General features: G+C 32.9%; 2 protein-coding genes across 3 annotated transcripts; both read left to right on the top strand.

The window, feature by feature from the left end:
* The first annotated feature begins 7,211 nt into the window (after positions 1 to 7,211).
* LOC126671329 (U-box domain-containing protein 33-like) lies at positions 7,212 to 9,420 on the top strand. 2 transcript variants are annotated; one of them, XM_050365092.2, is made up of 5 exons: positions 7,212 to 7,682; positions 8,147 to 8,265; positions 8,543 to 8,661; positions 8,770 to 8,965; positions 9,143 to 9,420. In XM_050365092.2, exons 1-5 carry the CDS (start codon positions 7,406 to 7,408, stop codon positions 9,185 to 9,187), a joined length of 756 nt encoding a protein of 251 aa, XP_050221049.1. In that variant the 5' UTR covers positions 7,212 to 7,405; the 3' UTR covers positions 9,188 to 9,420. The 2 variants fall into 2 exon arrangements, with proteins under 2 accessions (XP_050221049.1, XP_050221050.1); XM_050365093.2 differs by having other exon boundaries at positions 7,214 to 7,682; positions 8,770 to 8,978.
* A 4,275-nt stretch (positions 9,421 to 13,695) lies between these two features.
* On the top strand, positions 13,696 to 15,193 carry LOC126672910 (uncharacterized). The gene is made up of 3 exons (XM_050366859.1): positions 13,696 to 14,326; positions 14,438 to 14,725; positions 15,186 to 15,193. The coding sequence occupies exons 1-3, from the start codon at positions 13,696 to 13,698 to the stop codon at positions 15,191 to 15,193; spliced, it is 927 nt and encodes a 308-aa protein (XP_050222816.1).
* Positions 15,194 to 15,988: the final 795 nt, after the last annotated feature.

Here is a 15,988-nt window from a genome sequence, read left to right as displayed (position 1 = left end):
ATTTTACTACCACAATTTTAGTTTAATCGTACTCTAAAATTTAGTATTTTAAAATTCATTTATAAATATTTATTATGTGTGATATCATAAACCACAATTATAGAAATGAACTAAAATCTACGTAGCACGGATATGAAAACGGGAAACGGAAACGACACGAAACGGACACGGGGAAACGACAAATTTTTAAAATAAAAGACACGAAACGTGGGGAAAACGTGTAAATAATAAAAATATAAAGATATATTTATAATATTATAAATTATATAATGTTACATATATTAAATTTTAATTATATATTTATGCCAATTAATAAAATAAATCAAACATAATTCAACCCAACAAATAAGTTTTATTATAGATAAAGTAAACAATACAAATTGTGATAATTGATTTAAAAAAGTTATTTTTTGAAATATTTTTAGATTCTTTTATAATCCTATATTTTTTATTTACAGAAACGGCCTGAAAAGTTTTCTTATGAATTTCCGAGAGTTTTTGAGAGTTTCCGGTTTCCGAAACGTTTTGAAACGGAACACGGAACTTCATTGAAGTTTTTGTGCTTCTTAGACTAAAATGAATAACATATTTATATAAATTAAAAATAATTAAATATGTTATTTTATCAAAAAAATATTACATTTATATATTAATATGATTTAGGCTCTTAAAAAGTACCAAATTATGGTCGATCCATCACCGTCGCCGGAATTGTTTTTTCAACCAAACTAATTTAAAATACTAAAATTTAATGTGTCAATTTAAAAATAAAAATCGAAAATAGGAGGAGCTGCTCTGGTCCGAAAAAACAATTGTCGGAAAAAGTTTTGTCCGCAATGGGACGGAATGATTATTCAATTAGTTTTAATATATAATTTTGTTTTTTAGAGAAGAAATAAATGAAGAAAAGGGTAAAAATGTTTTAAAAAAATTGTAAACATAAAATTGGTAACTATAAAAGTTAAGTTGAAACAATATAAAATTTGAGGGTGTAAATTTTTTTTTAAAAAAATTAATAATTTATTTACATTTTAACCTAATTATTGCCATGCTGGCACATTGTGTGGCATGCCACGTAGGCGCCACATCAGCAAAATTGATTGTCAATTGAGGGTTGGACAAAATTGAGACAAAATAATTTGTTCTGGATAAAATCGGCAAAATTGAAAGGTCATGAATTTCGTGGAACTTTTGTAAAATGTTGGGGCTTTTTACAATATTTGGCCTTTCTTTTATAACCATTTGTAATCGGTTTGGTTTCTTTTATTGTAATTAAACATTTTATTACAACACATACACAAATGTTTAATATTTTATTGCGATTAAATCATATATACATGGTTGTCATGTTGGCGAGAAAATAGCCTTGATTTGAATTTAGCTATAAAATAAACATAATTTGCAAAACGGATTATATTTGTAAATTTTAAAAGATTTGATCATAACTGATAAAAATTGTAAAGGTTTTGATATTTTTTAGGGTTTGGCCTATAATTTATTATTACTGATGGAGTCTGCCTTCTGAACCGGTGAATGAGACCTGCAAAACAGGGTAGAAGCTAACGGACGATGGTTGTCCGATTAACTCTCCAATGCTAAAATCGGTTTAGAGCTTTGAGCAGCGTTTTGAGTATATGAATGTAATTGTGTTTTTAGGCATACCTCATGCTCCTTTTATAGTAGATGAATACATACCTTGTAGAGTTATAGTAGGTAAGTGAATACTACTTTGTAAGGATTGATCCTGATTTTAGCGTGATCTACCTTATTCAGACATGAGCCCTATTTAGGAACGTTTTCCTAAATAGTCTCGCCTTCCTAAGATATACCTTATCTTTCCAAGTTGGAGATTGTGTCCAAATAGGAAGATACTTCGAGATATCATAGTAGATCTAGCGATTCGTCTGAATTTAGGATTAATGCGCTTTGGGCGGATCATAAGGGATTCAGTCTTCGTCTTATTGAATGATACATCGGCGGATCCTGTGGATTCGGCCTTCTTCCTCATATATTCAGGTCTTCCATTAGGAGTCTGGTATTATCTGAGAATGGATCTCCTGTTACTTGGCTCCATTGTAATTATCATAGGATTCAGTATTCATCAATTATTATCATGAATATTCAAGATACTTTTTTTCTTTTATAATAAACACTTCAACCTCTGAGTTTCTTTTAAATTTGATCAATTTTATTAAAAATATATATATATATATATATAATAGAAATTTATGAAGTCCATTTATATCAAGCACTATATATTGTAACCAATTAGATTTGCATCATTAGTTCCACAATTTGCCAATCATCTTTTGTAAGAGCTTAGCCTTCTTCAATTAGCTAGAATCATGAACAATTCAACACATATTATAAGACCTTTCGTATATATTTTAATATTTTTATTTGAAAATTTTATTTCATGGTCTATCACTCTCAATTATATAAACAATCAGAGATTTTTATATATTAATATAATTAAAAATAAAATCTCAAATCATTTAAAAATAAAGTAACAAATCGTTAATGAAATTACAAGTGAAGTATCAATGCGTTTGAAAGTGAATACCAAATTATTAACAAAACTAACAAAATTCTCTAATTGTTAACAGAATTTTAAGTGAGGAACCATTAAATAGGACTTTTCAAATAAGAGGTATCAAACTGTGAATTATTGTATATGTGGGGATCTAAGAGTAATTTGATCTATAATAATTCACAGTTTGATACTTCATATCTGAAAATTAAATTAAATGGCCTCTCACTTTCAATTATGTAAACAATTAGCAGATTTTGTTAATTGTTTTGTTTCTATCTTTAAAAGCGAACGAAAAAATAAAACACCCCTTTTACACTGAATATCGTCGTTTTATAAATTAAATAAAAGACCTAAAACACCCAAGCTCTGACGAACGAAATTGGGTTCATATGAGACGATTCCAGATGGCAAACCCAGCCGTTTGCATGGGTTCGTCTCAAATGAACATGTCATTTGAGACGAATTGGGACAAATAGGTGTTAGGGTAGGGGTGGTGGCTGGCAAGAAGTCGGCGGCGGGGGCGGTGTTTGTAGTTTAGTTTTTTAGGATTTTTTTTTTATTTTAGGAATAAGAAAAAATTAAAAGTATTTTCTAGTTTAAGTTTTTCATTTCAGCTTTTGCTATATTTTCTTCTTTGATTGTGTATTTAAATAAAAAAAACTAATGAAAAAAGCCCTTAATTTTTAACAAAACTGACCCTAACATAGTGTTTTTAATTTAATTTTTAAATAAAAGATATTAAATCGTAAATTATAATATATATGGCAACTTTAAAAAAATTTACTCTAAGATCATTAGAGAAATTATTGTCTACATATGTAAATATAATTCAACTTAGGGCTTCAAGATTTCTCTTAGCTGAATTTTTAGGGCTTTTTACACAAACAACCAACTTTCTCTAACATTTTACTTTTATACAGGTCTAATTTTTGTATCTCTAAAATACGGTACACGGGTGAAATAATATCTTTTATACAGTTCACATATATACCTCTCCTCTCAAACAAACCCTCACAATTACAATTATTTTCTCTCTCCTCATATTTCTTTCTCAGCTCTTTCTCAACTCAAATTTTTACGAAGTTTCTCTTCTTCTCCATAATCATCTTTGTGCATCTTTAATTTAGTAGATCGGCATCTTCAGATCTGTTTTTCGCGCTCCATCTCCGCCGTTACACCTTTACCTCGCCATCGAAGTCATTTTCTCTGCTCGTTTTAACTATCTCCGTTTTTTATTTCGATTTCATCAAATCTGAAGTTCATCGTTTCTATTCTTCTTCTTCGTTTCAGATCTGCAATTTTTTTTTCTGTTTACTTTTTTTATATAATAGTAAGTTTTCATTATTAAACATGTATAAAGATTATCTTTTCATGTTATATAAAATGATTTTATGGTTTTATGGAAGAAAAATCTGTTATTTCTGCATTTTTACTGTGTTTGGTTGTATTTCTGCATTTTTTTTAATTCTGCAGTACGATTTGTTGATGGTTGTTGATTGATAAATTATTGTAATGTTACGGTGTTGTTGATTTTATATTGATATTGTGTTGATAATCTGTTGATATTTTTTTTGATTTTGACATTAACAAATAAGATAATATTTTTCGTGAAATAAACTAAAAATATAAAAATTAAACTGAGACTGGATAATGATATGTTAACATTGAGGAATAAGACAAATAATCATGTTGAATTATTGTAATGTTGCAGTGTTGATATTGTGTTGATTTTCGGTTGATATTTTGTTGATTTTAGCGTTGGTGAAAAACAAATAATAATGTTGAATTATTGTAATGTTACAATGTTGATATTGTGTTGATATCCTGTTGATGTTATGTTGATATTTAGTTGATTTTAGCATTAACAAAAAAGACCACATTGTACGTGAAATAAAATAAAAAAATAAAAATTAAATTGAAAACATGATGAAAAAAATAAAAAATAAGTATAAAAAAATTTAAAAATTTAAATTAGTTAGTTAATTAAATGTTGTTGATATTGTGTTGATTTTGTGTTGATATAAAAAATGACGAAAAATATCAACAGTTAAAAAAAGTCAAAAGTCAAAAAAGTCAAAAATTAATAAAAAAATAAAAAAATATAAAATTTAAATATGTCATATATATTAAATGCAGGAATATAATGGTGAAAAAATAAATTAAAAATAATAAAAGAAAATGTTGAAAAATAAAGGTTAATATAGAAAGTAAAGTTTTTCAAAAAGTAGTATAAAAAAGAAAAGAAAGTTGGTATGAAAAGTAAATATTTAGAAAAGGTAGTAAAAAAGTAAATGTTAGAGAAAAAACAGTATTTTATATAAAAAGGCCAATTTTTAAGTTTAGGTTTGCGTTTGAGGCCATTTACTGTAAGTTATTTCAGAACCCAGCCTTTACTGTAAGTTGGTATTACCACAATCAGGCTCAATCTCTTCAGGGCTCCGTTATTTTCAGCCTTCATGTAACTATAAAGCCCATAATGTTAAGGGTTTTTCTAAAAAAATTGATTCCAAAGCCCATCAAATTGCTTAATTTTCCTTTGAGAAAATTAGACTCAACACTTGATTATCAAAAATAATTCCAAAAATACTTGAGCATCTTTTTTTTTTCTGTCAACACTTGATCCCACCTTTTTATTTCATCTAGCACTTGATTCCACCTTTTTATTTCATCTAGCACTTGATTTTACCTTTTTATTTAATTCAGCACTTGATTTTACCTTTTTATTTTATCCAACACTTAACCCAACCTTTTTATTTCGTCCAACATTTAAATTCATTTTTTTATTCATCCAACATTTAACTCCATTTTTTTAAGATTTAGAATTTAGATTTTAGGATTTTAGGGGTTTAGGGTTTATGATTTTAGGGTTAGGGTTTAGCATGATTTAGGATTTAGGGTTTAAGATTTAGGATATAGGGTTTAACATGATTTAGGGTTTAGAGTTTAGCATGATTTAGGGTTTAGGGTTTAAGATTTAGAATTTAGGGTTTAGGGTTTAGCATGTTTTAGGGTTTAGAGTTTGGAGTTTAGGGTTTAGGCTTTAACATGATTTAGGATTTAGGGTTTAGTATAATTTAGGGTTTAGGGTTTAGAAAAATAAGATTTTAAGTGTTAGGTTTAATGTTTTTATTAAATCAAGTGCTAGGTGCAATTTATTTTCTTTTGTAAGTATTTTCCGCAAATGAAAACGAACATAAGTATTTTTGAGATTATTTTAACAAAATCAAGTATTTTTCAACTTTTCCCTTTTCCTTTTTCCTATTAATAATCCACCTTGGAGTTATCAACCATGAAATCAACTTCTTGAACTAGTATAGTAATTTTCCAAAAATATAAGACCCTCTCTGCATAAAATTTGTATAAGTTGGAACATAAAGGCACCTTTGAATAAGACATTTCTGTATAAAAAAAAGAAAAAGTAGACATCCCATCCCTATTTTCCATAGTCAATAGGATGCATTGACTATATGCAAAGTAAATCATATCATCTTATTGAAATTTGAGGTCCATTTTTAATGTTTGTTAAGACTCCTAAATATGTTAGACACGATAAGAGGTCAATCCCGGAGACTAAATTATACAAAGAGAGTGGAGAAGAAAGAAAGAAAGAAATAATTGAATATTATTTAAATTAAAATTTATCGGAGAGGATTGAAATACAGACAATAAAACCCACATGACAATATTTAAATATACAATTTTTTAATTTATAATTTAACAAATACTAAAAACCGTCTAAAAAATTAATCGAAAAAAAAAAACACTTTAAGAACATGAATCTCGTTAAACACGTCGTCATGGTTCTCAACGATGAACATGGTTGGTGCGAGAGACTTGATTTAGTACTTCTCGATTAGACCGATAATTCACTCGATCTGTTGAAGTCTAATCATGATCTTCAATAAGATTATAAAGAGAATCATAATACTAATAAAAAATATTAGATCATCAAAAACTTAAATATAAAGCTCAAATAATCTCTAAAAATCTTGAATAATTCAAGAAAATTAAATGCAAACCGAAATTAAAATCACAAGTAATTTATTCAAACACACGATACACTTTATATCTGAAAAATTTATTGAATAAAAGATATAAATCATATAAATAAGAATCAATATGGTCGGATTTCCCATCTTCTAAAAGACCAAGGTGAAAAGAGAATTTTTAGAAAGAAACTAGCAAAAAAAATTTAAAGAGAAAATGTAATTTTAAAAGTTTTAGTTTACAAATTTTCTATTGCTGTAATTTAAATATTAATAATTGATGTGATATTAACAATTACGAGTTATCAAATCGTTATATTAAATCAAATTAACAAGGCAGAACAATCTATTTCGATTATCAATTTGATTAATTTAGTTTAATCCACAATTTTTTAAATTGTTAAGATATAGAGCTGATAAACCTAATATATCATTCATTTTTAATTTTTTTTATCGATTTAACCAAATTAACTAAATAGAGCAACTAGTTGGAACTGATTAATTTATATATTTAAAATTTGGATCAACTATTTAAATCAAAGAGTGCTTATCTCACACACAATGAGTATTTATGATAAGAATTCTTTTAATATGACAAACACTTTATTTATTTGTTGCAAGAATGATCCGACATTAAGGTTGTGTCGTATAGTTATTTTAAAATGAATTCATTAAACAGAGTTTGTGTGAAATAAATGATTGACCAATAGCCTGCAAAGCTTGACAAAAAGAGAATCTCCTTTATGAACTTTATTTCTTGCCCTTTTCTTTTGTTTTGTGGCTTCGATAGCAACGATTCTCTTCTCCTTACATAGAAACCGCCTATCAATTCTTGTTATCTTCTTCATTTCTCCCACACTTGTTCTTTTTTTCTTGCTTCACAAAAATGGAAGATCAAGAAAACACATCCTATGTCCTGCCGGCCCATTCTGCTCAGTATTATAGCTCAAGAATTATGTCATCAGAAATTGTTGAAATCGGAGAAGATAGCAGGAATGGTATCGGTAATAGCAGAGACGGTACCGGTGTTATCGATGTTTATGTTGCTGTCGATAAAGACGATCTGCATGTCCTAAAATGGGCTCTTGATCATTCTGTTTCTCCTGGGACTAGAGTTTTTCTTGTTCATGTTTTTCCTCCGATAACTTATATTCCTACACCAGGTGATTAATTCAATAATAGAGTACATTACTATTATCTATGTTGCACGAAAAAAAAAATGTTGATATAGTATTTTTTAGAGTCATAGTAACATTTTCGGAAACGAAAGGCTGAACATGTTTTCGATGAGTTTCAGTGCAATATTATTGACTATATATCTATTATGTGTTTGATTAGTTGAGTATGATTGTTTAAATCATCTAGCACAGTGGTAATGACTATGTTTTTTTTTCATTTTTGTCAATAATTGAGACTTTTTAATTAGAAATAGTGAAATCGATGACTTAATTACAGTACCTGATGACTGGAATACATAATGTGTTTAGTCCGACCTGGGGTAGGGCTATCTTAGTCAGGTCAGAACATACTACAGAACAAGAAGAAAGAAACTAGAAAATGGTTAGTGAATGATGACGCAATTTAATAGTATTAATTTTTAATATGAAATTTACATGGTTGTTAACAGTTGGAAGACTATCAAGGAGCCAATTAAGTGAAGATCAAGTGAGATTTTATATTAATGAAGAGCATAATAGAAGAAGGAATTTATTGCAGAAATACATTCGACTCTGCAATGATGCCAATGTACAGACCCTCTTACATTCTTATTATATAATTTAATAAATCTCAATGGATAGTATGATAAAATTTAGAGTGTTTATCCCATACAACCGTTGCGCCACGTCATTTTTACATCAAGCCAATGAACATTTGCGATAGGGAATCTTTTAATTATTACTTATTTTTTTTATCATTCAATCTTCCACATGGCTAACGCACAATTGGTTTGTTGCACGAATGACATGGCGCAACGGTTGTGTGCAATAATTTTTGTAAAATTTATGTTTCTGTTTAATGGCAGGTCACAGTGGACACGATGCTTCTTGAAAGCAATGAGACAGCCAAAGCCATTCTTGATCTTATTCCTGTTCTCAACATTACCAATCTTGTTATGGGAACTACGCGGCTGCCCCGCTCCAGGTGCATGTCAACCGAAACTTATCAAATCTTACATTTTATGATTTTAATATTTTATTTTTAGAAAAATATTTTTAAAACTACGAAACTCTATATTCATACTATTTTAAGATTGCTGAGGAAAAAAATTGCAAAAGCGGAATTTGTGAAGAAGAATGCTCCGGAGTATTGCGAGGTTACTGTTGTTCATGATGGCAAGAAGATTCCAGAGGTTCATCAGGCGACAAAGATGGTGCACACTTCTCTGTCATCCACTACTCATACACAAGATTTTTCTCGCAACTCTGATAAAAAGTTTTACAATTGTGTATGCTTTTCAGGCAAGTTCAACTTAAAGTCATAATTTTCTTTCTACAATGCCTTGAAAACACTCAGAGGCAGCAAAGTAAATGAAATTTCAAGAAACTATAGATAGTTTGCGTTCCATTTTCATTTTCAGAATAAGTTTAATTCCGAATTAACCTCGTTTGTCTCGACGATTCAGTTTGTAGGCGTGAGGTCAAGGATTCGTAAGCGAAACAGGGTATAAGAACTTTGCAATTGGCAATGGACAGACAGACCATCACACAACTCAAAAGTTTTGGGTGTTCAAAGAGAAAAATATTTATCCAGTTACTAACAATGTTCATATTTTTTTTTTGTCATTTTAGCTCTTTGGAAGTGTAGGATTAATAGTGTATTTTTGTATTTGTATAGAAGAGAAGAGAATTTAATTACACAAAAATGGGGGAGAAGTTGTGGAATAGAAGTCATGTTTCTCAATTTGTGCTATAGAAATTAAAGGCAGACATGACTGAAAATATAATGTAAAAATTGAACAATGAGAAGAAAAGAAATAAGTAAGAAGCTAAAAATTGTTAAAAGAATAATGGAAAAAATGTTATTTACTATAGAATTTTAATTTTAGAAAGAGATGTAATTTTTTTTGATAAATCTTGTGGTATAGAAATTGAGGGGTTATAATATTTTTATTTAGGGTTAATTACATATAAAATCACCACCTTTACACGAATTCTCAAAAATAATACGACCTTTAAAACGTGTCAATTCAGGGCATCACCTTTCATTTCTTTTCAAAAACAACATGGGCACGTTTTTAGATAAAATTTTGCTGACTTGGACACCCAATAGAAGTGCCACGTGTCATGCCACGTCAGCAAAAACGCCACTAAAATTGCGTCCATGTTGTTTTTAAAAAGAAATGAAAGGTGGTGCCCTGAATTGCCACGTTTTAAAAGTCGTGTTATTTTTGCAATTTCGTGTAAAGGTGGTGATTTTATATGTAATTAACCCTTTTATTTATGGTGTTTAATGAATAAAAGAAACTCAGATAATATATAATAATACAGATAAAAATGCAAAAAATAAGAAGAAAATATTCTTATTATTTTGTTTAGAAATTAAAAGTTTTACAGTTTTATTTTTTATTTAAAATATAGAGTGTAACTAATTTCATCAACACGAGTGATGATAGGAGTGAAATACTCCTATCTTTAGGATGTCTTTTCGTATGCTTTTATGTGTTTTCACCCCGCTTTTATATGGAATTGATTAGCTTATAGAGGGTGTTTATGTTTCAGGGAATCAAGAGCATTACGAAGAGTTTTGAGGCCGAAATAGTGGAAAATGAGCGGAAGCGGAAGTCGAGCGCAAAAGAAGTTAAAGCCGGAAGCGAAAGAAGTCGACTCCCCCTTTTGGAGAGGTGTCTCGAATCGAGACATCCCACTTAAATGGGTGTCTCGAATCGAGACACAAAAATTTGAGAAGCAGAATTATCTGCTTAGTGTGTCTCGAATCGAGACACACTCATAAGTTGAGTGTCTCGATTCGAGACAAGAGGAAAGGAAGGATGTCAGCTTTTCTCAGAACATTTCCTAATTGGGCCAAACATTCTAGATGGGTTGTATTTTGTTCCCTATTTTGGGTTGTACTATATAAGGGTACCTTATTTTCCCTTTTTAGGGTTATGCACTAGATTTAGATTTGTAGCCCCCATTTTTCCTATTACTATTCTCAGATTTTTAGATACAATTGTTCTTAGTTTTAATTCCAGATTCTTGTTCTTAACTTTGGTGATTAATGCAAGATTATTATTATTCAAGCTTCATTATTATAGTTATTGTTGAATGTTTTTCTTCTACTTATTAAAGGTAATCTTTCTACATCTTAATAGTATGTTTAATTCTTGTTTAATCATTGCTTTAGTTTTGATAATGGCTAGCTAAACTCCTTGTTTGGGGGTTGTTGATGATTGCCATGATTAGTTGAATAGTTGATTAGGGTAGATTTGTGTTGGGAGTTTGTTGTGATTATTGGGGTTTAATGCTTAGATTAACTTGATCTATTAATCTATGTTTAGAGACTAGTTAATTAGGCGAGAGTCAATTAATTAGACGGACTTAGTTGATCACAAACCTAAAATCTAATCACGCTAGGGCGGTTTAGGGATTAGGTGGTTAGAAGTTAGCTTCGTGATTGGATTAGATTGACATTGTTGACTTCTAATTACGCGAGAGCGATTTAGACGTCAACTTGATAATCTAATCTCAATTAGACCTAATTGCGGACTCGAGAGAGCGGATTAGGCAATCTAGGAAAACTTGACCCGAGCCGATAACACTATTATACCCAATTTTCTAGGATTCGTTAGTGGCATGATTTAACAACCTCTAGACGCTTTTTCCTATTGTTATTCCCGTTTATTAATTAATTGCTTTAGTTCTTAATTGCTTAAAGTGTTGATTTCACTAGTTTTAAATTCCGTAGTCATTACTACAATTCCAATTAATCTTTGCTTTCCGAATTGAATTTCCCATTACATATTCGCTCACTTTAAACCTCTTGTCTTCGTGGGATCGATTCCGTATTTCCGGATTACTACAAGTTAGTATTTTTGCTAACAAGTTTTTGGGGTTTGATAGGAGTGAAATACTCCTATCTTTAGGATGTCTTTTCGTATGCTTTTATGTGTTTTCACCCCGCTTTTATATGGAATTGATTAGCTTATAGAGGGTGTTTATGTTTCAGGGAATCAAGAGCATTACGAAGAGTTTTGAGGCCGAAATAGTGGAAAATGAGCGGAAGCGGAAGTCGAGCGCAAAAGAAGTTAAAGCCGGAAGCGAAAGAAGTCGACTCCCCCTTTTGGAGAGGTGTCTCGAATCGAGACATCCCACTTAAATGGGTGTCTCGAATCGAGACACAAAAATTTGAGAAGCAGAATTATCTGCTTAGTGTGTCTCGAATCGAGACACACTCATAAGTTGAGTGTCTCGATTCGAGACAAGAGGAAAGGAAGGATGTCAGCTTTTCTCAGAACATTTCCTAATTGGGCCAAACATTCTAGATGGGTTGTATTTTGTTCCCTATTTTGGGTTGTACTATATAAGGGTACCTTATTTTCCCTTTTTAGGGTTATGCACTAGATTTAGATTTGTAGCCCCCATTTTTCCTATTACTATTCTCAGATTTTTAGATACAATTGTTCTTAGTTTTAATTCCAGATTCTTGTTCTTAACTTTGGTGATTAATGCAAGATTATTATTATTCAAGCTTCATTATTATAGTTATTGTTGAATGTTTTTCTTCTACTTATTAAAGGTAATCTTTCTACATCTTAATAGTATGTTTAATTCTTGTTTAATCATTGCTTTAGTTTTGATAATGGCTAGCTAAACTCCTTGTTTGGGGGTTGTTGATGATTGCCATGATTAGTTGAATAGTTGATTAGGGTAGATTTGTGTTGGGAGTTTGTTGTGATTATTGGGGTTTAATGCTTAGATTAACTTGATCTATTAATCTATGTTTAGAGACTAGTTAATTAGGCGAGAGTCAATTAATTAGACGGACTTAGTTGATCACAAACCTAAAATCTAATCACGCTAGGGCGGTTTAGGGATTAGGTGGTTAGAAGTTAGCTTCGTGATTGGATTAGATTGACATTGTTGACTTCTAATTACGCGAGAGCGATTTAGACGTCAACTTGATAATCTAATCTCAATTAGACCTAATTGCGGACTCGAGAGAGCGGATTAGGCAATCTAGGAAAACTTGACCCGAGCCGATAACACTATTATACCCAATTTTCTAGGATTCGTTAGTGGCATGATTTAACAACCTCTAGACGCTTTTTCCTATTGTTATTCCCGTTTATTAATTAATTGCTTTAGTTCTTAATTGCTTAAAGTGTTGATTTCACTAGTTTTAAATTCCGTAGTCATTACTACAATTCCAATTAATCTTTGCTTTCCGAATTGAATTTCCCATTACATATTCGCTCACTTTAAACCTCTTGTCTTCGTGGGATCGATTCCGTATTTCCGGATTACTACAAGTTAGTATTTTTGCTAACAAGTTTTTGGCGCCGTTGCCGGGGACAAGGTTGCGTTTAATTGATTGAAAGTATTGTGAAATTCGGTCGAGTTAGCATTATTTTCTGTTTTTGTTTTTTTGTTATTAATTATCTTTCGTGGTTTACACTCGGTTTTCTTGTTGTTGTTTGTGTAGGGAATTTGATTTTTGTGTATGCACAATACGCGACGAGCAAATCTACCACTAGAACCGTTCCAAGATAACCTCGGTAACTACGAAAGAGGTGTAAGAAGAAGAGCCCGTATACCCGAAGTTATGAATAACGAGGGAAACAATTATGATGAAGAGGGGAGGTTCAATCCTCTAATGGATGGAGGGGAACAACAATATCCACCCGCTCCTCCATTAGGGAATGTGAACCGACCAAGGCAACAAGACCACCCAAGGGATGATCGACCCCAAGCGCACGCACACGTGCCAAACCAACAAAGACAAACTTTGGGTGAGTTTTTCTTGCCGGATGTGGACAATGCAACTTTTGGATGCTTCGCAATGCCGGTTCAAGCGGCAACTTTTGAGATCAAGCCGAGTACCATTCAACTTTTGGAAAATCGTTGTGCCTTCTTTGGGTTGAGTCATGAGGATCCTAATGAGCATATCGCCAAGTTTTTGGGTGTTCTAAACACTTTCAAGCTTCATGGGATAACGGCGGACCAAATTAAACTTCGGATGTTTCCTTTTTCCTTGAGGGACAAGGCTAGCATTTGGTTGCATTCTCTACCTAATGAGTCCATTCACAATTGGAGGGAGTTGGCTCAAGCCTTCCTTAACAAATATTTCCCTCATGGCAAGACTACAAAGTTGACTAAAGACATACTTGAGTTTGTCCAATTTGAAGGAGAATCACTTCATGAAGCATGGGAGCGGTTCAAAGATTTACAACGAAGTGTACCCCATCATCGGCTCAATAGAGAGCATGTTATACAAATCTTCTATGATGGGACGAATGTCACTACCCGAGCTACTATCGATGCGGCTTCGGGGGGGTCACTCATGCAAAAGACCTATGAGGAAGCCCTTGAATTGGTGGAGAAATTGGCCGTGGTTAGTAGTACTTGGGGTCCTATGGAAAGAAGAGCGCCACCTACTCAAAAGTCACTCATGACTCTTGATCAAGTGAGGGAGATGGAGTCCATCAAAGCCGCAAATGCTTCGCTTCAAGCTCAAGTGGATGCTCTCAAGAAACAAGTCGCTCCGATGCAAAGAAACGCTCCGGTGGCTTATGTGCAAGTAGGTTGTGAATTTTGTGGTGATTTTGGCCATTCGGGAGGAGAATGCCTAGTTACGGGTCAAGCCTTGAGTGAGCAAGTCAACTACATAGGGGGACAAAGGCAAGCTAATGACCCCTATTCGAACACCTACAACCCCGGATGGAGGAATCATCCAAACTTCGGGTGGAGAAATCAAGAAGGGCAAGGCAATGCTCAAGGGCCTAATCAAGCGGGTCCAAGCTTCCAAGGTGGAAATAGACCTCCCCAACAACAAGGGAATTACCATCACAATCAAGGTCATGGCAACAATGCGGGTGCTAGACCTCAACATCCTCCCGGGTTTCAACCTCAAAGAAACATGGATGAAGGGAATATGCTTGCTAAGTTGATGGATGAGCTTAGAGAGATGAAGCAACTTCAAAAGAATCAAGCCGCCACTAATCAAATGCTTGAGACTCAAATCTCTCAACTTGCTATCAATCTTCAAGGTAGACCACAAGGGGGATTGCCATCTACTACGGAGAACAACCCTAGAGAACATGTTAAGGCGGTAGAGCTCCGAAGCGGGAGAACTCTTGAGAAAGCCAACGGAAAGAGGCAAGTTGTTGAGGAGGATGAGCCTCAAGTGGTAATTGACATAGCAAGTTCAAGTCAAGAGTTGCCAAAGGATTGTGAGGAAGTGGTTGTCGAGGTTGAAGAGCCCTATGTGAGGCCACCACCACCTCCACCGTTTGTACCACCGGTTCCATTCCCAAGCCGGTTGAGGAAAGCCCAAGGGAACGAAAAATTTCACAAGTTCCTTGAGATTTTCAAGAAATTGCAAATCAATCTAAGCTTGGCGGATGCACTTCGGGAGATGCCCCAATATGCAAAATTCTTGAAAGACATAATTATGAACAAGCGTAGTTGGGAGCAAGGTGGGACAATACCGCTCACGGAGCATTGTAGTTCAATAATCCAAAGCAATTTACCGACAAAGCTTAAAGATCCAGGGAGTTTTTCTATACCTTGTACCATAGGAAATATGAATGCTATAAATTGTTTGTGTGATCTTGGGGCAAGTATTAACTTGATGCCATTGTTTCTTTTTAGGTCTTTATTTGGTGATCAACCGGTAAAGCGCACCTCGATGGTATTGCAACTTGCCGATCACTCTCTCAAAAAGCCGTATGGGATAGTGGAAGACGTACTCGTTAAAGTGGATAAATTCATCTTTCCGGTGGATTTTGTGATCTTAGACTATGCGGTGGATAAAGAATGTCCTATGATTCTCGGTCGCCCTTTTATGAACACCGGGCGTGCTCTCATCGATGTTCACGCCGGCAAGCTCACCTTGAGAATTGATGAGGAAAGTGTGGAGTTTGATATGAAGAGAGTGATGCGGAATGCCATCGAGGAGGAAGATTGCATGAGAATCGATTTGGTTGATGAACTTGTGAGGGATACTCTTGAAGCGAGTGTGGAAGAGTTTAATCAAGACGGAGTGACGGAAAATCAATTTCTGGGTTCCCTACATGAGTGTCTCGAATCGAGACACCCAACTAAAGAGAGTGTCTCGATTCGAGACACTAATGAAAAGGGAGCAGAAGCTTCCTATGGTGTTGTCTCGATTCGAGACAGTCCCATAAGTAGACTGTCTCGAATCGAGACAAGAGCAAAAGGAGGGGACCCAAATTTTTCTGAAATTTCGAAAGTCACCTTCCATTCCGATAATCCGAGTGATGAGTATTCCGAGGAGGATGAACCTAAGC

The sequence above is a fragment of the Mercurialis annua genome, linkage group LG3, assembly GCF_937616625.2.
Source record: "Mercurialis annua linkage group LG3, ddMerAnnu1.2, whole genome shotgun sequence".
Lineage (NCBI taxonomy): Eukaryota > Viridiplantae > Streptophyta > Magnoliopsida > Malpighiales > Euphorbiaceae > Mercurialis > Mercurialis annua.
Note: the sequence above shows the minus strand (reverse complement) of the source record. Positions and strands in the feature narration are given on the sequence as shown.